Source organism: Rhea pennata, chromosome 29 (genome assembly GCF_028389875.1).
Source record: "Rhea pennata isolate bPtePen1 chromosome 29, bPtePen1.pri, whole genome shotgun sequence".
Taxonomy (NCBI): domain Eukaryota; kingdom Metazoa; phylum Chordata; class Aves; order Rheiformes; family Rheidae; genus Rhea; species Rhea pennata.
This window is the reverse complement of record NC_084691.1, coordinates 2,217,330-2,237,855: the sequence shown is the minus strand read 5'-3', so window position 1 is coordinate 2,237,855 and position 20,526 is coordinate 2,217,330. Positions and strand designations below refer to the sequence as shown.

Sequence of the window (20,526 nt, the reverse complement as noted above, 5' to 3'; positions counted from 1 at the left end):
TTCAGAGCTGACATTTTCAGAAGCAATCCCATCTCACAGAAAGGTCAGAAAGCGTTCACATCTGCACAAATGTTTCTAACCACCCAATGTTCATGGCAGCACCAGAAGGGCTTCTCAAACTCTCCTTGTGTGGACCAAGCTGACGCCCAGCTTCTCACAGTAAAGCCACACAAGGATACGCTGGCTGTGCTGGTCTGGAGTCAGCGGTGTTGCTGCTCTGGGGCAGACACTTGCACTTCTCGGACACAGCCAGCATGCAGAGGAGATACAAGGGGCTCACAAGAATGCAGTTTTTGCAACTGCTACATGGTTTGGGAACGGGACAACACAGGCAGGCAGAGTGCTGGAGCATACAGGATGTGAGAGAAGCTGATGAGGCTGGCCTTGGTTAGCCTTGAGCCAAAGGGGGCATAATCTCATTTTCCACTGCTGAAAGAGGGTTACAGAGAAGACAGAGTTAGGCTCTTCTGAGGAGCGCAGTGAAAGGGCAACTTTAAAACTTGCACAGGAGAAATTCCAGTTGGACATAAGGAATAAATTCCTTTCCATGAGCATAGTGCAGCACTGCAATAGGGACCAGGCAGTGGGGAGATCTCTATGTTTGGAGATGTTCAAAACTTGCCTGGATGCAGGCCTCAGTAACCTGGTCTATCTTTGAAGTTGGCAATGCTCTGAGCAGAGGGTGGAGTGGAGGCCTCCAGAACTATCATCCAATCTAAATCTTACTGTGATTTTGTGATGTTTGGCAGGAGATGCTGTTACAGGGGGGTGCTATTCTGAGCGACACTAGAAAATTGTGGTGAAGGCTTCCCAGAAACCAAATTAGCCTGTAAAGTGAGTAACTCATGTCTTTAGGGCAGAGAAACAGCGGAGGCCAAGATGAGTGGTAGCTCAGAGACACCAGGCATCCTGTACAGTCACTCTGGCTCCTAATACAGCATGCAGTGTGTGGCTGAAAACACTTCTCTGCTTCACACAACCCAGGAGGCCCCTGCCCTCCTGCTGGCCTTGGCAGGACAGAAGCTAGGGTTGAAAGTAACCCTACGAAACCCAAGAAAATGCCACCACCTGGCTACCTAACTGGGCTCCTCATTGCAGAGAGGTCTCTGGGATGGCTAAGAAGGACTACAGACTCTCCAGGTCAGAGGAAAGAAATCATCCAGGAAGGTTATTCTACAGGGCTGGGATTTCTGGATTCTCTTTCTTTATCAGCTGATGCCATCACTGACAGAGATGGGAGCTTGGACAAGGCCAACCAATACATGGAGATTGGCAGTGCTGGCAGACCCTCATGGCACCTCAAGCTACAGGCTTTGTGGGGAAAAGTAATTCTTAGAAGTGCCCAAAGAGTCAGGGTCTGCAGACTGAATGCAGGAAGGGAAGCCAGCAGGCAGCCTCCTCCTTGACAACGGCCAAGTGCTCCCACGCCAGAGCTAAGATGCCAAAAGGCCAGCTGTGCCCACAACTCATGGGTATCTTCACTTCCCCTGAGCTCCCCATGTGAGTGGCATGGAATAGAGCAGAGGGCTTCTGCCACACTGGGAGGTGAGGGACAGGACCTTGGAGGTGGCCACAGCATTCTGCCATGGAGATGCCCAACACAGCAGATGCTCCTGCCCTGGCACACAGTAAGACGCTGCCTGCAAGTACAAATGCAAGATTCGCTTCTGGCACAGGGCCGCAACCTGAGCTAGGCTGGCAAGTTTTGCTGCCTTGTCCTGGTTGGACAAGCAAACCGAAACCAGCTCTAAGCGGATCCTTGCTCACCCCTATGAGCATCACCCAGCCTGGAAGCGAGTGATGCTCACCACTGCATCCAAGCGGTTGCAGGGTGTCCGTACCCTCACGTGCTGATGAGCGAGTTGCTCCACTTGTTGCTGGTGCAGGCTAGCCAGGAAGAGCTGGTGCTGCAGCTGCTGAGTGTGCTTCAAAGCCAGGAAGGTGGTGTCAGAGCCGGGCTTGACGACGCGCTGTCCGATGCGCAGGTCCATGGGGGCGGTCTGAGGCACCTGCGGAGAGGTGCACGGGTTCACAGCAGCTGTCAAGATACAAGGCAGGAAGAGCTCAGCAGCTGCCCGGCTCAGATCCCTCCTTCCAGATAAGTCTCGACACATAAAGTGACCTTGTGAGCTGAGCAGACACCTCTCTGCTCCCTGGGGCCTGGCCTATATCCCCTGAGAAAAAAAGAGCAGCATCAGGATGGACCCCAGGCATATTCACCAGGGCACAGGTGGGCACTGCAGAGAACATGCCCTGCCACTGAGGAAAGCTTGGCCCCCATCAGCCTGGTACAGATTCGGCAAATTATACCTGGCAGAATCTCCAGGGTGCTGCAGGCGTCGTTCCCCAACACCAAGAGTGAGAATCGCTTTGCTAACTTCAGACACTCACATCTGGCCTGGATGTGTTGCCTCCCTGCCCGGTGAGCCCCCTTATCCTCGTGGGGATACCTAAAATAGCCCCAGTAACTTAAGACTGTTGGAGTACCCACTGCAGCAGGGGGATTTTCACTGACTAGCTCCTAGAGCGCTGCTTAATTTATCCTGCACGCACCACAGACCAGTGCAAAGCAGAGCTGGTCCCCTATATCTGCACCTGCACCGTGGCCCTTGGCCGGTACGGTACACCACCACCGCAACCCTGCTAAAAAAAGGCTGCAACTTGCATTATTACAGGGAAAGGCACACAATAAACCTGCGGAACAGCTACACTGCCATCTGGATACCCTAAACTCCGGTGCTCCATTTGCATCCATGTACTCCTGTTTTGTACTGTAGCTGGCCTGCAAGAATGCGTCCCAAGGGAGCTGAGAAACAAGCTGCCTTAGTCCTCATCATAAACTGGCAACTACAGATCAGACAGAGAAAACCTCAACAGGAGACCAGCATCAAGCTTGTCTTCCAGCGCCTCTGATAAGTGCAGCCTACAAGCAGCAATATCAGCCAAGTTGTCCAGTCTTTCCTGAGAATCAACCTTGCACGGATGAGGACATCTGCAAAAGCCAGGCTGGAATGGGATATGCAACTCTACAGCACAGGGTAGGGATGGTGAGGGCAAGTGGGACGTGGTTTGCTCCATATGACACACTGACAAGGCAGCAAGCTGACCAAGCAAAGGGAGGAAGGACATCTGTGCCCACGATGGTGCAAACCAACAACTGAAAGTTGCACAGACATCCTGGACTATCCCGCAACGTCCCCAACCCAACACAAGCGGCTGCAAGGCATCCGTGCGCACTGCAGCTTTGCACTTTGCCACAGGCATCGCAGCGCAGGGAGCTGAAAAGGGCTGGGTGACCAGGAAATTTAGCATTAAAAGACACCACAAAGGAGATGCTCTTGCAGAACGCAGGGCCAAGGACACTACATGCCTGAATGTGTACTGTTTTGCAAAAGCAGTTCAAATAACAAAACCGAATGCAAATGTTATTTTATAGGAAGAGAACAAGGCCACACCCTGTGCTGTTCAAACCTTAGCCTTACCAGCATCAGGGAGTTCATGCTGATTATTGCAATATTACAAGAGAAATCACTGCAGGACCCTGACCGGTGATGTGGCATTTAACAGCCTCCCTCCACACACATACACCTCCTGCCGAAACTCTTGGGGAAAAGGGTTCAAGGCAACTCACCTACCTAAGAATGACTAAAAGCTTTGCAAAAGCAACCTATGCTAAGTGAAACACTGCAGCGGTGAGGCCAAGCAAGCCTGGCACAACTCGCTCCCCCGCTGCAGAGGACAGGGTGATGCCCTGCAGCCCTGCAGGCAATCTGCCACCCTGGTGCACTGCAGCTTTCCCCTTCCTCCATGGGGGAACCTCCCTTAGGTCAACAAGGGCAAACGTTCCTCTAAAGGGACCAGCTAAATTCTCCAGGAAAGAAACCCCATCACAGGGTTCACTCTGTTCTTTCGTCAACTCTTTATCTCACTGGTAACTGCCTGGGATTTCATTTGTCTCTCGGCTAATTGGCTCTAATTGTTACGGGCCACCTGCCGCACCGTAACCAGTGTGATAGTGAGGTTGAGGAAGATAACACCAGAGCTGGGAAGTTCCTCTACCCCATCATCAGTGATGCCTTGGGGTTGGTGGTAGCACGATGCCATCAGAAGGGCATGATGAGACCCACGGCACCCTTCTGGAGGCTGGGTGCAGTGTAAGCGGATGAGTAGGTTTCAGCTGCACTTTTATGAGCTTGGGCTCTCTGCAAACAAGAATACAAGATGTGACACACGGGAGGATTATAGGATGGATGCACCTGTCTGTTAAGCGAGCAACAGTGGGAAGAATACAGCCTTTGTTGGGAGCAGAGTTATGTTTAGTGAGGAGATCCCCAGTCTTCTCTTGTGGCCCTCTGTTTCACCAACTACGGGCCCTTTGACTCCTGCAAGAGGCCAGGTATGTGCCTGGGCATGGCCAGCATCCTTCGCCAAGTTGCTGGATTCATCTCAGGATGCTCCATTGCTCCTTGAGAAGATGCCGTGCTGTGCACTCATAGACTCCCACCTCCTAGGAGCACCACACCAGTACGTGCCAGCATAGGCTCATTGGGAGGTAGCTACCTGCCTGCTGCTCCAGAAGTCTCCCAGCACTGGAAATCCCCAGTGGGCTTTGAGTTCTTGCCAAATATCAGGGATTTTGAAAGATGCCTGCGATAAGCAGATAGTGTTGCAGGTTGCTATCTCCTGCTTCCCAGCTTGTGTGTGTTCCCATCTCCTGGTGAGGATGATGATGCCGGAGGGCACTGGTGCTGGCCAAGCCCCCTCGGGGATGCTCTGCGGGAGGAAGGCTGAAGCAAGGCGGCAGTGATGCGTGTGTAGCGTGAACTGAACATGCGAAGCTGCTGGCAGCCGGACAAGGACAAATTGTAACAAGTAAAAACTCAGGATGGGAAATGGTGACTTCTGACAGCTCCCAACTGAGCCAAACCTCTGCTCTGTCACATGATGCTCTCCATCTACAGGAACTTTCTGAAGCTCAGCTATTCCTTGGTCCCTGCCAGTCAAGTATCACTGTCTTGTGGTACACCATGAAGGGACAGGAGCTGTGAAATGTAGAGGACTGAGAGTGTCAGGCTCAGCTTTAAGGCCTTTCCAACACCTCCTGTTAGGGATGTTGAAACATCAAGGAAGTGGGAAGAGCTGTTTATAAGTAGGACCGTTCGTTATTCAGAGGGGAAAGTGGAAGAACAAAAAGGAAGGGACTCAGCATCCATCGTCAGTCCTCAAAGCCAGCAGGATGCCAAGACCAGCGGTCACAGCCTTCCTCTCCGGTTCTGATACTAAAAATACCCAGCAGAGAGGTCCCTGCACAGCTTTGTGTCAGCCAAAGCCCAGCAGCAGTAGTCACATTCTCACCTTTCCAACAGAAGTAACCTGCTTCGGCACGGCCCGACGCTGCCCTTACGGCATCTCTGCGGGGCACAGAAGGGGGCAAGAAAGTCTTAAGGGCAACCAAACGCCTCCATCAGTGCCCACAAAGCACGGGGTGTTGCAGACACCTTGAGAGGCAGAGGGCGAGAGAAGGACGGCGGCACAGAGCTGAGGGGGAAGGGACACGCACGAGACCTGCGAATCTCTCCACCACGTTTGCTGGAGTCCTTTCTGAAAACAAACCCCGAACCAGCGGAAGAGAAGAAGTGGGAGGGAAATGTGTGCGCTAGGGAAGAGGGAGGACGGGCAGGCGAGCGGCCAGCTGCGAGCATCCAGAAAAACAACTCCTTGCCGCTCGCACAGAGCCAGGAAAAAGGCTGTCGAGCATCTCTGTAGCCAAGAGGCACCAGTTACAGGGAGAGCTGCCGTCAAGAGAGATTGCACGGACCCTCCTGCGTGCCTGCAGCCCTTCCAGATCTTCAGGGGCTGCAAAGCTTTGTGCACAGAGCAGGCTTTCACTAGCCTCTTTCGCAGTTGAGGAAGCTTCAGGGAAACGTGGTCACCCTTCAGGAGAAAGGGAGGATCGGGGGAAGCAGGGGGAGCAGAATGAATAAAGGTTCCTTGGGTGCAAACTAGCCTAAATTGCCCTGGTTTGGCAAGTAGGGTTTCAGACCAGTGCAAACCTGGACTTCACAACCTCTCGCCCGGGCAGCATGGATGAAAGCTCTTCCAAACTCAGAGGGCAGTTTCCAGAACAGAGAAACATTAAATTTTTATGTGACAAATGTCAGGGTGGCAGTGGCGAGGAGGACCAGCTTTCCCCATCCCCTTAGCACATCCAGCAGCTTCCAGCTGGGGGGGGGGGGGGTGGGGAATGCAGTGCAACCAGCTCCTCAAGGACTCCTGCGGCTAAAGCAGGTTTGCAGGGCTCTGCCAGGGAGCCTCATCACAGAGGGGTGGTGAAAACTGAGCCTAGGGCAGAGGCTGCCTGGGCTGGCACCAAGGCAAAGCTGCAGAGATGCCTGTGGTGCAACGTGGGGTGGAGGTGCATGGCAGAGCGAGCAGAAAGACACCGGGCCTGGCAGGAATGCTTTCCAGCCTCCCATCTGAAAGCGGTTAAGAGAGGAGGAACGGTCTCACTGTCCAGGAGAGGGACGCGGACCAGTCGGAGGCAGCAGAGCTGGGAACACATCCCAGGCCCCTGGCGGGAGCCTCCGCCGCTGTCGCAGCGCTGGGACCCCCTCCGGCACGTGGCATTGCCTCTGTCTGGCTCCACCTGTGTCCAGCGGCTCTCCCGGGATGCCACGCATCCCTCCCGTTCCAGCCCAGGCTCCAGCAGCTCTGGCTCGCCTTGCAAAGCTCTTCCTGCCTTGGGAGCTGGTTGCTTCAGCCATGACCTCCTGCTGCAGCTTGAATTCATTTGGGGTTTCATGCCGGGACCTCCGCCAAGAGTTACAGTAAACAACTCCCCTCCCCATCAGCCTCCGATGCTCACACATGATTCAGGGGGCAGTCAGCCAGGCAAGCGCAGGCAGCTCCTCCTCTTCCCCTCGCCCGAGAAAGGGCCTGCTGCCAGAAAGCACAGCCCCAGGACGGCCCCTGGGGTGGGGTGGGGGTCTGCACCCTCTCCCCAAATCGGACGAGGTCACATTCCAACCCCTGCAAGCCGCTATCGCCGGGGCTCCAGCACCACATCACGGCACGACCAATAAATAAGACCCGCAGACAGGCCAAGAGCAGCATGCGAGCGTTGGCCTCGGTGCAACCTCAGCAGGTTGAGCCCGCCGCCCTCCTCTCCTCACCCGCTTGGACGAGAACGGGTCCGATCTGCGTCGGGGGTCGGGAGAATCGAGCTGCGAGCATCCACCCAGGGAAGAGGCGTAAAAGGTTTCTGGGACAGGATCCTATCCCTGCTGGATGTCCGGCTGCCAACATTTTTGCAAATTATTTTTAGTTCACAAGAACATTCACATGGGAAGGACGGCACTGGTGGCAAACGGGTCTTCACACGACCGCTCAGGCTGGAAATATTTCGGCAGCCAACATGTCATCAGGGAGAAGCAAGACCATTGTGGGACTGGGGAAGCTGTTGCAATGCATATGGCAGGGCTCAAAGAGGGGCTTGCAGGTGACCCTGCACCGAAATTCAGCCCCTGAAATGCAGTGACATTCAGCCTCTTTGCAAAGACTTCATGATACTTTCTTACCTTGTCCCCTCTAATTAAATCATTAATCACAGAGCTCAGCCTGAATGACCTTGGCGGTACCTGGGGGGTGAAGTAGGGTGGCATCAGCCTCTCTCTCCCAGGAGGGCTGGGGGGGGGGGGGTGAAGGTGGCTAGGAGGACAATTTGTTACTTTACCCTTGTTTCCACTCCGTGGTCCAGGGGTAAGGCAGAAGTATTTGGGATGTCAGGATACAGTGCTACCGTAAGGCCCACAACGGGTGACTTTCTGGGTCACCCTGTACCTCCCTTCCTTGCACAGCCAGGTCACCATGGGGAAAACACGCCACCGAGCCAGCGCGCCTGCAGAAGTCGAGGCAAATCGCAACGCTCTGCACCTCCGTTCCCGCAGGAAGGCGGTTTCCCAAGACTGCCAAGCCAATTGCACAAGCCCATCTGCACCTGGCTAGGTAGCAGCTGCTGCGGCTTCACCCTTCGTCAGCGGGAAGGGGAGATTGCAACACAGCAAGCCCGGCACGCCGGGGGAGAGCTTTGGTGCGGAGTCTCTCCCTGGCGTGCCCTGGGAAAGCCTTTGGCGGTTCGAACGTGAATGCACGCTCTGTGCTCGGCAACGCAGAACGGGTTACAAACATTTTCCAGATTGCTCACGCTCTCGGGAGGCCTGGCCTATTCCTCAGCGTGGCACAGCACAGAGAAAACAGCAGAAACACTGTGCAAGGTGGGGAGAGGCGCAGAGCAAGTGTGCTTGAAAGAAGTGTCAGGACCAGCTGCTTTGGCTGCAGAGAGAGCCCAAACCATGCAGGTAGGAGAAAGGACCTTTCCGAGGTCCACCTGCTGGGGCAGGTGTTTGCCCTGTCCAGCTCTGGGCAACCAGGACAAGGTAAAACCTTGCAATGCTGAGTGTAGAAGTTGGACAGAGAAAGTCAAGAGATGTATCCCAAAATTTCAGGGTTTTGCAGCACCGGAATGCAAGAGCTACCCGTGACTGCTGCAACGGGACACTGGGAAACACGAGCACCGAAGAGGCACCAACCGCTCCAAGTGATGAAGCCGCAGAGGTTGCAGCTGTCCAGCCCGTGGAGCAAGTACTTGACTCTCCGACGGAAATGGCCGGGCTCCTTCCTTCACAAAGCGAACGCACAGCACTTGCTTTTAAAGCTTCTCTTACATAAATGGTCACGTGCCGCGCAGAAACGTTCAAGTGCTGCTTGGACTCCTGCTAAGTTTTTGGCCGGAGCGAGGTCTGGTGGCAGTGAGTTTCCCAGGATGAGTGTATTAATACGTCGCTTGTGTAGGTCACGCTTTGAAGGGGAAAACACTAAGCACGCTGCTGCCCTAAGAAAGATGGCCTTTCCCCCCCCCCCAAAAAAAAAAAAAAAACACTGCAGAAATCTTTGCTTTGGCATTTCCTGATTCTTTTTTTTTTTTTTTTAAAGAGGCAAGATCAGTTGTCAACAAAGAGCTGCAGTTATATAAGAGGGAAATAAAGCAGGAAGCAAACAAAATAGTAGAACCAGCAGGTTATTAAGGACCAAAAAGGCCGCATGAGAGCTACAGTTTTCTGTGCATCCCATGATCTTCCCTCCTGCCTGCCATGAAGGCAGGCTGAAGGGTTTTGCAGCGCTGCGCGACTCTGACGTGTGCCAACCATCTCAACGCCGCCTCCAAGGCGATCGCACGCAGCGAAGAGTTATGCCCGAGTCCGAGCAGCAGTTAAATGCAGTTTTTGAAAACTGTTTCCCATCTTATGTTGATTAGCGGCAAAAGGTTCAGAGTTCAGCTGGGTTGAAGAATGCATGTGATTAAAAACATTCCTCTCTAATAAAAGGAAAAGGTCTTCTTCAGAGCCACGCACCAGCAACAAAATTTAGCTGGAGGGAGATTGTGCAAATTAAAAACACTTAAATAAGAAACCACACGAAAAAGACTTATGTTGAAGTAACATTAAGATCACAAAGCCAGGACTCAAGAAATAGGAAATCCCAGAGTCAGGGTACCTTATATAACCTCGTTTTGGCCCTTTGGGCACATGCACTAAGACACTGTCTTTAATTCTGGGACCAAGCGCTCTGCTCCCTTCGAATCAAAGTGAAACGCCAAAAGTCGCTCTGTTATCTCTGACCAGCTGCTACAGGAGTGGGGACACACAGGCGCCGTCACAGATCTTCCGCAGATCTGCGGCCGGCAGCAAAGAAACGTCCAGCCCGCGGGAACCCCCCGAGTTCACGCTGCACGGCCGGCAGAAGGGCGCGCGCCGGCAGTCGCGCGTCCCTCTGCTCCACCTACCTCGACTCGCTAGCACGTCCCCAGAAGGCTTCCTTGCAAGACCCCTCGCGCTCGGAGCATTGCAGGCATTTTTCTCCTTCCGCTCCTCGCAACCCGCCTGTCGGGGGGAGCGCAGGGGAGCCTCCGCCTTCCCAATCCCAGGAGCAGGGGAGAAAAGCAATTATAGGGAAAGCCCTGCACGACCGCACGGCGGTCCCCAAACGGAAAGGCCGTACGCGGCATCCCGCGAGAGCCGTAAGAGAACAGACAACGTTCAGGGAAGATGTAATGTTTGGAGCGCTCGGTTGCCAAACGCTGATAACTCTTTATTGAGCATGTTAACTAGGAGTTTCAAGGGCTCCATGAATTGGCCAGATGTGGGTGGATCTCACTCCTCCCTACCAGACATCAAATTCCTGCTACAAAATGAGAAGAGAGTGATGCATCTTTACGAAATGCCCCAAGGAGGTTTTTCTGCAAGGCTAAAACCACATTTTTTAGTTTAATTCTTGCAAAAAGCCTATTTTTCTTTTTTTTTAGAAAGCTATCAAAAAAAAAAAAAAAAAAAAAAGAAAGAAATTGAGGCACCCAATGATTAAAGTTTGGCAAAGTCACATGTGTTATTATAAAACCCTTTCTTCAAAGTGATGAAGCAGGACTATAGCCAGTATACCTGAAACCACCCAGAATACATTTATTCTCTTATGAATGAAGTATTCAATTTAGATTTTTCAAGCACATAGATCAGAAGAAACTCTGCAAATAAGCTTCGCACCAGGCCCAGGGAAAAGAGCAGATCAAGGCAAGCCTGGAGAGATACTTCCTCCAATTACCCTTGCTGGTTATTTGTGGCTCATGACCTTTGAGTCAGACATTTAATAGCCTTCCTTGGAATTTTCTCTCCACAAATGTGCGCAGTTAAGATTTTGAAACATATAACTCTGGGACCCAGAATCTCTTGGTGTGGTGAAGGCAGCTAGCGCTGCAGGGATGGCCAAAAAAAAGCTTTGCATCAGGCTCTGCCACTTTAGTAATGCTCCCAAAGAGGTTCTGACACACCACTGGTCTCCTTTACTGAAATGCTCAGGGTCATGCTGCTCTTTATACCAAATTACAAAGCAGAGATCCCAGCAGACTCCTGGAGTGAGCTGGGAGATGCTGGAAGGATACAGAAGTCATATCTCTTATTTCCCTGAGCTAGGCAGGATCCAGGGTGCCCCTACATCCTGACAGCCACAGTAGGTTTCTTTCCTTGAATAGTCCCAACAGTCTATTGCAACAGCATCTTTGCAAATGCCTGCATGGCCATCAGTGATACGCTTGCACCAAGCAGGAGCAGATCTGATGTACAAGAAGGAGCAGGACTAAGCCCATGTTCTGCAGGCAATGGTAATCAGCTCTCCAGGCTGACAAAATGCCACACTCTTGAGGAACAGATGCTGGGACAACGGTTGGAGATCTTGATAACATCTAAGCTGTGTATCACTAACTCAGTTACCATCTTAAGTCTTGACCAGGGACCTTTTCTCTCATCCCCAGTACATCAGAATAAGTCCACATGACAATATTATTGGATCTGGGACTCCCCTTTCACACAGGCAATGCAGAAGACCCCATAGCTTCTCAGTCTGCTCTACACCTTAGGCTTAATCCGCTTGCCAGTATAGGTGTTCCCCATCCAAGCTCACCAGAGACACGGGACCGCTCTATGCATAACAGGAGCATCCTTCTAGAGCAGAGTGTATGACTTCACTGGCAGAATATGTGTTACAAACCCTCCAGGACTTGTTCATCCTTGCTGCTTAAGCATGGAAGAGGTACAGCTACATCTGCTGGAAATACGGATGCTCTCCTTAAACATGGAGATGCCTCACTTGCTTAGGTCTGTGCACAGGCCCTGGGCAGGCTGCCCTGTGAATGAAGTTGGCTGGGCAAGCAGAACCTCACAGGTGCGTTTGGTGTCTGCTTAAAGTTTGGTTTTCAAAGCGCTCTAAGCTTCACATGTTCAGATCAGCCTCAAAAGTGTTTTGCCTGCAGGGCAAAACTGGTCGAGAGGATCCCAAAGTAACCCTGCACCGCACAAAACTACCCTAAAGCTCAGAGTCTTAATACCAGACCAAGACTTCACTGAAGGCAGTACTTAAACTGCCAAGCAACTTCCTTGATGTTAATGTACAGCTTCCCGGAGGAGCTGGAGCAGCTTGCAGACAGGCCAGGTGAAGGTACGGGGCTCAGCTCCCTGGATGCTGTCTCTATCCCAGGAAGGAACTTTTAAAGCTTTCAAAGCATCCTACCACATACATGCAGAGGCAGATCAGCTTGGAAAAAAAACTGCAAAGGAAAACTGCATTGTAGAGATTGAAATATAAATTTAGGATTGTTTGGTTGCAGGGACGCATAGGTATTAAGCCATGGAAAGAGCTGGGCACAAGCTGGATTGAATCATGTCACAGGCAGACAACACAGCAGTTGTGGTTTCACAAAATAGCTGCTTATAATGCCAGCGTAAGGCATTCCTGTGTCCCAGCCTATGTATGGCACTATCAGTCTTGCCTACACACACATGCACATGCACGTACATGTGTGTGTTGTTTGGGTCTGCCAAAAAAAAAAAAAAGTAAATAAGTGGTATTTTTACTAGCATTTTTACCATTGCAGAAGGACCAAGTCCCCACATCATTCAATTTGAGCATAGCCTCAAACTGTGGTGACCGTGGGGCAGTGCAGGACAGGATGAGCTGCAAGGTGGGACTGAGGAATTCATCTCCTGCAACCGCAGCGTGGACATGAGACAGCAGGCAGGCTCCTTCTCTGCCGCTGGTCTGGCTCAGCTGGAAACCTCTGGCAGTCATTTCCTGCTAGCAGTTGCACTCCTCCCACCCCCACCAGCCATAAACCCCATCCCAAATAGCCGTAAGGCTCTCAGGGGAGGATGCTGTGTGGAGGAGTGCAAGGTATCCCCAGGAAACCTCTCAACCACCTTCATTTCCTCTCAAGCCAAAGGAAATTTGTGATCAAAATGCTTCGTTGAAGGAACGCCAAGGTTGCCTGGTGGCGCCTTGTATTCCCCAGAACAGTGTAGGCAGCTTCTGCTAACATAAACCTCCAAGAATCAGGAAAAGCCCTTGGCCTCAAAGAACACAGAAGAGAAATATCCCTCATACTGTACCCTACCCAGCCTTCAAACTCCCTGTTTGATCCCCTCTGCCCACCTTCACGTGGTTTCACAGCCCAGACAGATGTCTTCCAGCTATTCCCCAATCAGTGGCACTGCGCTACACATGGCTCAGAAGCCACCACCAGCACAAGCAGGAGGGTCAGTATATTCTCAGCGCATCCTACCATCTAGCATCCCACAATTGGGACGCAAGTAAGTTCCTCCTAGTGTTAATCAGAAGCCTTTCTCCCTAGCGGGATGATGCAGTGCTCCACCACTCTTCCTGCACAAGCCCTGCAAACGCATTTAGTTGAGGACTGCTACACAACTTGCGAGGCATCTCCACAGCCCATCTCCTCTCCTTGTGCACACTTACATGCAGACACTGTCTGCATGCAGCTGGAAAACAAGCAGGAGTTTGTGGCTCCTCCCAGATCTTCCCGAGATCCTAAATATTGCCACAGCCCAGAGGCAAAGATGAATGGAGATGAAAAGTGGTAGCTCCGTGCAAGCAAGTTCTCCTGCTCCACCTTAGGCAGCCCGGTGTCCTCTAGCTGTGCCATTTTCTTTCTTGCAGTGCCATTTTCCTTCTCGGACCAGGCTGCTTTGGGCTCCAGCAAGATGCTGCAGTCCAGTCTAGGGCCTCAATATCATCTCCCTTTCAACAGCTATAGCAGATGGTTTTTAGATAGAAGCTTTGGCACCAGTCATTGGCAGATAAGCTCCTCTGGACCTATATTCTTTAAGCAGGTAGAAGCAAACAGAGCCAGAGCTGAAAGCAGCTCCACACATGCAGCCAACAGCTCCTGGGAAGAGCGTGTGCACCCTCTTCACGCAGGATGCTTTGTGTTCCAGCACTGGGTTTGATTACATCAGCACAAGAGGATGCAGCCTCAGTGCCAAGGGAAGCAAAAGAGAGATCAAAGGATTATAGGAACCTCTCCTCAATTACCAGGCAATTTGCATAAGTGGAGGAGAAGGTTCCCAACCGGTTTGGATAGCATGTTAATGGGCTCGTCAGCACCTCTGCCCCACATCATGCCACTGCCCACGGTCCCTCTGGGTGCTGCTTCAGGAGATTCCTGCTGCCACTGTTCCCCTGCATGCACAAAATAGTTGTCTGGAGCATCCCACCTCCACAACCACTGCAGCACAGAGCACTTTGCATGCACAGCCTCCTGCCACTGTGCAGTGGCTCGAACTCCTTTGCTTAAACCTCCCAAACTGGAACCTGCATCACCTCATGATGCCTGTGAAGGGTCACTGCTGTGCAGGGGTTGCTGCCAACAGCAGTATAGCTCAGTCTATGATTTCTTTTGTTTTAATTGCTGTGTGCAATACAGAAAGAGCCCAGCTTGACTCATAAGCCCCCAAGGAAGAGCCCAGGGCTCAGAAGTGGTGTCTTACTTGATCTGGAATTGCTGAGACAAAAGCCCCAGACTCCCACAATAGCCACTTTCAGTGAGTGACTGCTCAAGAGGACCTGCCCTTTAATAGGAGCCTTTCCGCACACTGTAGAGGAGGAAATTCCTTTGGCAAACACTGGCTGAGGGCCAAGGCTGGGCTGGAAGGCAGATCTGGTAGTGAAAATAATAAAAATAACTTGGGCACAACACAATGCAGAGGACAGCAGAAAATAAAGAGGTAGGAGAAGCAGGGCCAGCCCCAGCTGAATAAGATGCATCCCAAAGAAAGAGAGGCACAAACCACTTCTCCTTGCAGCTCTACAGAGTGCTTAGTGGGGAGGGACTAGAGCTACATTCTCTCATAAGCTGGCATTAAGTGTTAGTATATTGGTGGCAGAAGGATATTTTCAGTAACACTTCAGTTTCCTTCAAAAAACATTAACAAATTCACATGGTCCCCCTATATCTTGTCATACATTAGCACCACCAGCTACCTAGATCTGGACCTCTGCTTTAGGCCTTGTTTTCCCCTCTGCAAAAAGCTACCAAGGCAATTTCCAACTCTGTAGAAAGGATTTTTCTCTTCCTTTCTACAGCCACCAAAGCTGCCTTGGTCAACAATGTTGTGATCAGCAGGGGTGCAGCTACAGTTTACCCATGCTTTGCTCCAGTGCCAATCATCACAAGTTTAAGAAGACTTTCAGAAGGGCTCTGCACCATGTAATCATGGACAGGGTTGCCTTCCCAAAGCTCATACTCTTGGACAAAGCCCACTGGTGCCTATACCACTGCATGCTCACTTGTCCCCTAACGCTCTGGAGGCTTTGCATCGACCTGGAGCTACTGAGAAGCAATGAATTAGCAGCTTCAGTGAAGCCTATGAAACTGCTCCTGTGAGGTGTTGCTGGTCTCCTGCTGCATGCTGTAAATAGGCACCACGGCAGCCCCCCATCTCAAGCCTTCTTTGTCCCATCTATGCAGTGCATAGTGGTGCTGCCTTGCCTTCTCCCAAACGAGTGCATCTAGTCTGGGAAACTTCATTTTTTTTCCCTCTGAGATCATCTGAAGGCATGCAGTGGTCCCTGCTGAGCAGATTTGTCCAGGACAGCTTGTGCACTCTGGAGAAACATTAGGCTGTGAAGCTGCACCTCCCTGGAGCACTGACTTCTGTCTCAAAACCTGGAGGCATGCACAAGGCTTGTGCTTCATACAGCTTAGTGCATCCCACATCTCACAAGTGCATCTACTGTTTACCATGCATCTTTCCTTCTCCCCATTTCCAGGGACCGGATCCTTTCAATCCCAAAGGCAGGTGGACAGCATACACAACATTTCAGCATCCCTCCTAGCTAGTACTGAACATTACTAACACCCTGAGCGCAGACTTCAGTTTTAGGGCAAGAGCTATTTATGGTAGAGGAAGGAAGCCACAACATTTTCAATTTCCTGCACAAATACATTTCTGGTATCCTTTGCTGTGGGTCTGTCTTGCAGTGTCTCCCATATCTGCGTCCTTAAAACAGAGCTGGGATAACACGTTCTTTGGTCCAAAGTTTGTATCTGTGCAGCTGGGCAAGATGCAGGGATCAAATCCAGGGATCAATACAGAGGAGGCTGGAATGCCCCTGGATCCAAAAAGCCCTTCTGCCTTGCCATAGGGACATTGCTTTGACAGATGCACCAAGGATAAGTCTGGGATCTGCGCTGGTGCAGGCAAGGAGATAGGTGAGGTGCTATGAAGAGGTCCATTTGGCTCCAGAAAGCAGGGTAGAGCATCAAGCACTGACCACCCCACTGTCAGCAACAGTTTTCACAGGTCAGCAGGCCTCCTGCCACTCAGGCTCATTTCTCCTATTTTCATTTTTATCAGCAAAACTGAAAAGCTCCTTGTCAGAAGGCAAAAGCCACAGGTAGAGCCAAGAACAAGAGCCTGAATGCAGGTGGGCAACTGTCGCAGACAGCTCCTGCCCACACCTCTCCCCTCTTATAATGAGATGTTTAAGCTGAGGAATGCCATGAGGGCTGGAAAAGCCCCACTAAGTGGCACAGTCAAATCATTAGAGCAAAAAGGGCAGGATTTCTGGCATTGTGTGAGGACTAGAGTGGAAGAAATACAACGAGATGTCCTGCCTCCCACTTCCAACTCTACAAGAGAGCTCGGGCAAGAGTATTACTTCAAAGAAAAACTCTCGCTCTGGGTTTACCTCCTGCTTGTGACAATACTGTAGAAGCTGCTACCAAGTGTCCTACACGCAGCTGGAACCTGCCAGCACCGAGGGAAAGCAAGAGCAAGTAGTCCTCAGCAAGGAGGAACGTCACAGGAGGACGCCCAGAGTTGCGCACGCATCAGTTTCTAGCTGACTGCTGCAGAATGATGGTGTCCCGAGGCAGCCAAAGTGCCTCGCGGGTATGGAGGGTGCGGTAGGGTGTGTGCGCTCAACTCATGTAGCAACACTGCAGAGGCTCAGGTAGTTTAACCCAGAAAGCAGGGTGAACCCTGCTGCTGAGCTGCTAAAGGGCAGGAAGCAGAAAACCCCAAAATAATGGAAAAAAGCCACTGATGAACCCAATCTAGCGGCATAGGTTAAGCCCAGACCCTGAATCCAACCCGCTGAGTGGACTGGGATTTGAGGTCTCAGCATCACCCAGGATCAGGTCTGCTTCCAATTTAGCAAAGCCACATCACCAGCCAAGTTCCCCAAACTCATTTCATATCAAACAAACAACAGCTCCTTGTTGGGTGCTCAGAGCTCAGTTGAACCCAGCTCCAGAAGAAAGGATGCTCAAGCCATTTCTACCATGAATTCATTTTAAAGGGCCTCCTGTAATGCCAGCAGTGGTTATTTCTGATTGATTTGGGTTGCCAGCCCATAGGTATCATCTGTGAGCCCTTGGGAGTTAACTCGCCCACGCGGCTGAGCCCTGTAACGTGGACCTGGCCGATGCCAACAAGTGAGTGCGGCGAACGGTGGCGGAAGGTTTCAGATCTTCTCCCAGCGATTGCAAAGCCAGGCGCGGCCAGCGCTCCTGCTTGCGCACACACCACACCCTTGCAGTTCTCACGGGCAATTCCCAACCTTGGCAAAAGCCCTTTTGATCCACTGGCAAGGAGCCCCATCAGACTCATTAAATGCAATTACACCAGAGCGGGTATTCCCCCCTCTCCCCCCGCCCCGACTTTTAGGGCTATTGCTTTTAGACGGAATAAATAAACAGGGAGGTTTTGCGTGGGCTAAGGCAGGTGGCTGGCACCCAGGCCCCACACAGCAGCAGGTGGAAATGCCAAAGCCTTTGTCAGAGAAGCAAAAGCCTCCATGTAGTGGAGACGCCGGCTCCGAGGTGCAGATGCTAGCACCTGGCACTCACCCATGTGCCCACCCCAATGCACTTTCCTTGCACACATCCACGCTGCTGGCTGCAATCGCAGTGGAAGAAGCTGGTAGTCAGACCCAGGAACATCTCTGCCTTGCAAAGGGAAACATGCTCTGCTGGTAAGATAGACCATAAGGAAGCTTATGTCCTGGCTTGTTCACCTTTTGCAAAGGGGAAAATTGATGCCTTGGCTTAAAGTGATGTTTTATTGCATCAGCTTTTCCACCATCATTTTTCTTGAAACCAGCTTTAAAATCACTATGCTGTTGCATTCTCCACGGTCAGAGCATCCGTATATGAGAAGCATGGAGCAGGAAGAGGACAGCTGAATTCTGCATCTCCTTCTGCTTCCATGCAACCTTTCCTTCCTTGGATATCCCACAGCAGGGGTGCCCAGCACCAACACATGCAGTGGGACTTGTGGGGCCAAGAAGTCGATAAGGCTTAAAACTGCTGAGGACACAGAGGCGTGGTATTACCCAGACCACCAGGGATGAACAGCCTTTCCACAAATCTGGAGATCATTCACATTTTTTGCTAATGCTAAGAGCTGGCTCTGACTGCTGCCAAGTAATTGCTCCATTGCCCTGGCACTGCCGAACACCTCCTGTCATCAGCAAAATCTGGAAGCTCCTGAAATTTCTATTAGGTTGCATGGGCTAGTCCTGACCCTGGGCTTTGTCAGAAACACTCAGCAGCTCTAGGAAGGGCTGTTGAGGGCCTCTCTAAGAGCGGCATGTAATGAGTACCATTCACAGAAGAGTTTGCTCAAGGAAGACAGAACAGCAGAGCTGGGCACTGACTCACTTCTGGACAGGGAAAAAGAAAAAGCCGAAGAGGATCTTGAAAGCTTTCTGCTCTCCCATGTAAAAAGTAGCAGGCACATTTAAGTCCTACCTTCACCTGTCCCAGGACAGGCTCAAGAACACATGAGATTTGAATTTGGGCTCTTCCAGCTATCCCTGTGCAGTTACAAGCAAGCACAGATGCTCCAGTAGGAGATGGTCTTCTCCTAGTTTGGCTGGTACAAGGAAGCAGTAACTACCCTGGTAGAACTGGTAAAACTCTCCCATACAGTCAAACCCTCAGAAATGTGTCATGGGTGATTTCTCAACCTCTAAACGAAAGGAGAGGTGCGGTGAGGCTTTGACGAAGATCTTTGCTCCAAGTGTTTGGGGTTTACTGGCGTTAAAGGGATTTAGCCACAGCAAGCAAAGATCATTTTCCATCTTAATTAAGTCTGCTTTCACTTCCTAGCATGTGGGAGCCTAGCCTTCTCCAGCACAGCACGGAGCCTTTGTTTTGCATGACTACAACAGCCAGAGAGGTGCACAAAGGCAGAGAAGATTTTACAGCATTTCTCTAACCATAAATGTTGTGAGCACAAGATGAAGAACTGAAGCCAATTTTGTTAAATATTCCCCCCTAACAAAACACAGCCCTCTTTTGAGGCCATATTTCTCCATCATAAAGTAATAGTATGTCATGTCCACTTTCTTTCCTCACTGCACACCTCCTTTAATAGTTGCAGAAGCAACTGCATACAGCTTTCACTGAAGGGTTATGGACCGTTCATGGATGATCTTACCACTCCCTGCAACCCCATTATGACACCTCCACATGCACTTCCCCACCGTGACATTGAGCAAAGAAGGCTTATAATATTAGGATCACGCTTTTTCTTCTCTAAATGCCTTACATTGAGAGTCTCCAACATCACAACAGTCTCACCCTACTGCTGTGACACAAGCAGTAGCGTCACCCCCAGCACTGCAGAACACCATGATTGCCACGGCAGTGGCCACATCTGCGTCTCCGTTGAAAGTCAAGCTTCTTGTAGAAGCAGCTCCTTTGCTGGGAATCTGAGCCACCTCTCGCATGGAGGCCCTACATGGCTAATGCTCTCACGCAGAGCACGCGATTGGTATCGCTGGTTCCCAGTGGGGACGTAAGGATGAGATGTTGCCAAGTCTTGGCCGCTCGTCTCTGTGCATCTATTGTGCAGAGGAGGGGGAGGCCTCAATGGTCTTTCAAGCCAAGATATATCAGCCCCTTGACCTGGGAGGAGTGGAACGGCACTTCGAAGAGCAGCAATTGTGCCTATTGCACAACTGCCAGCTAGAAAAGTCCTCTCTCCTCCCCTCTCCGCCCACCCCACGTCCCTTTGAGGCAAAAAGGAAGAAGGCTGGAAACATCCTTCCTCTCCGCCGGACAATGCGATGGAAATAGTAAGGGAGGGGCAGGGGCAGAGACAGCCTCGGATTCAGGAGAAGCCGGTGGCTGGTGAGCAGCTCCTTGCTGCTCAGGGCTCACAGCTTCCTGCCATTGTCCCAGCTACTGGCTGAGCCTAGTGCAGCTGCACACACTGTCCCTGCAGCTGGACTGCAAAGCATGGGGTTCTCCCCAAGGACAAACCTGATGGCAACAGGTACATCCTGTCATCCTCTCCACCTTGCAGTTCCCTTCCTCATCCATTTACAACTGCAGGTAGCATCTTTTGTGCAGTTTAAGGACAGGAGGAAGCTGTGCCTCCCCATCAGATCAGCCTTAAGTGCAGCCTCCCACCCCATCCAGGAGAGGTGGTCAGAGTTACAGGGACTCCATCTTCACCTGGGATCCCCATGTGTCATGGCTGGTTCTCTGATTTAATCCAACATTTACTGGCAGCCAGCAACTACTGTGAAAAGTGATCTCTGATCCTTCAGTCCTGTAGAACATCAGGTCACCTTCAGTCATGGTCTCTGGCATGGTCTCTGGACCACAGCCTGGTA

General features: G+C 51.5%; 1 protein-coding gene across 8 annotated transcripts in view; it reads right to left on the bottom strand.

The window, feature by feature from the left end:
- Positions 1-20,526, bottom strand: part of HDAC7 (histone deacetylase 7) — a 120,443-nt gene that overhangs the window by 25,311 nt on the left and 74,606 nt on the right. For 5 of the 8 annotated variants that reach the window (XM_062597535.1, XM_062597532.1, XM_062597536.1 and 2 more), the window contains exon 2: positions 1,809-2,038. The exons of 1 other annotated variant lie outside the window; for it this stretch is intronic. In XM_062597535.1, the coding sequence (XP_062453519.1) occupies positions 1,809-2,038 (230 nt within the window). The remainder of the gene's footprint in view (positions 1-1,808; positions 2,039-20,526) is intronic. 2 more of the 8 variants (XM_062597533.1, XM_062597537.1) reach the window with 1 other exon arrangement.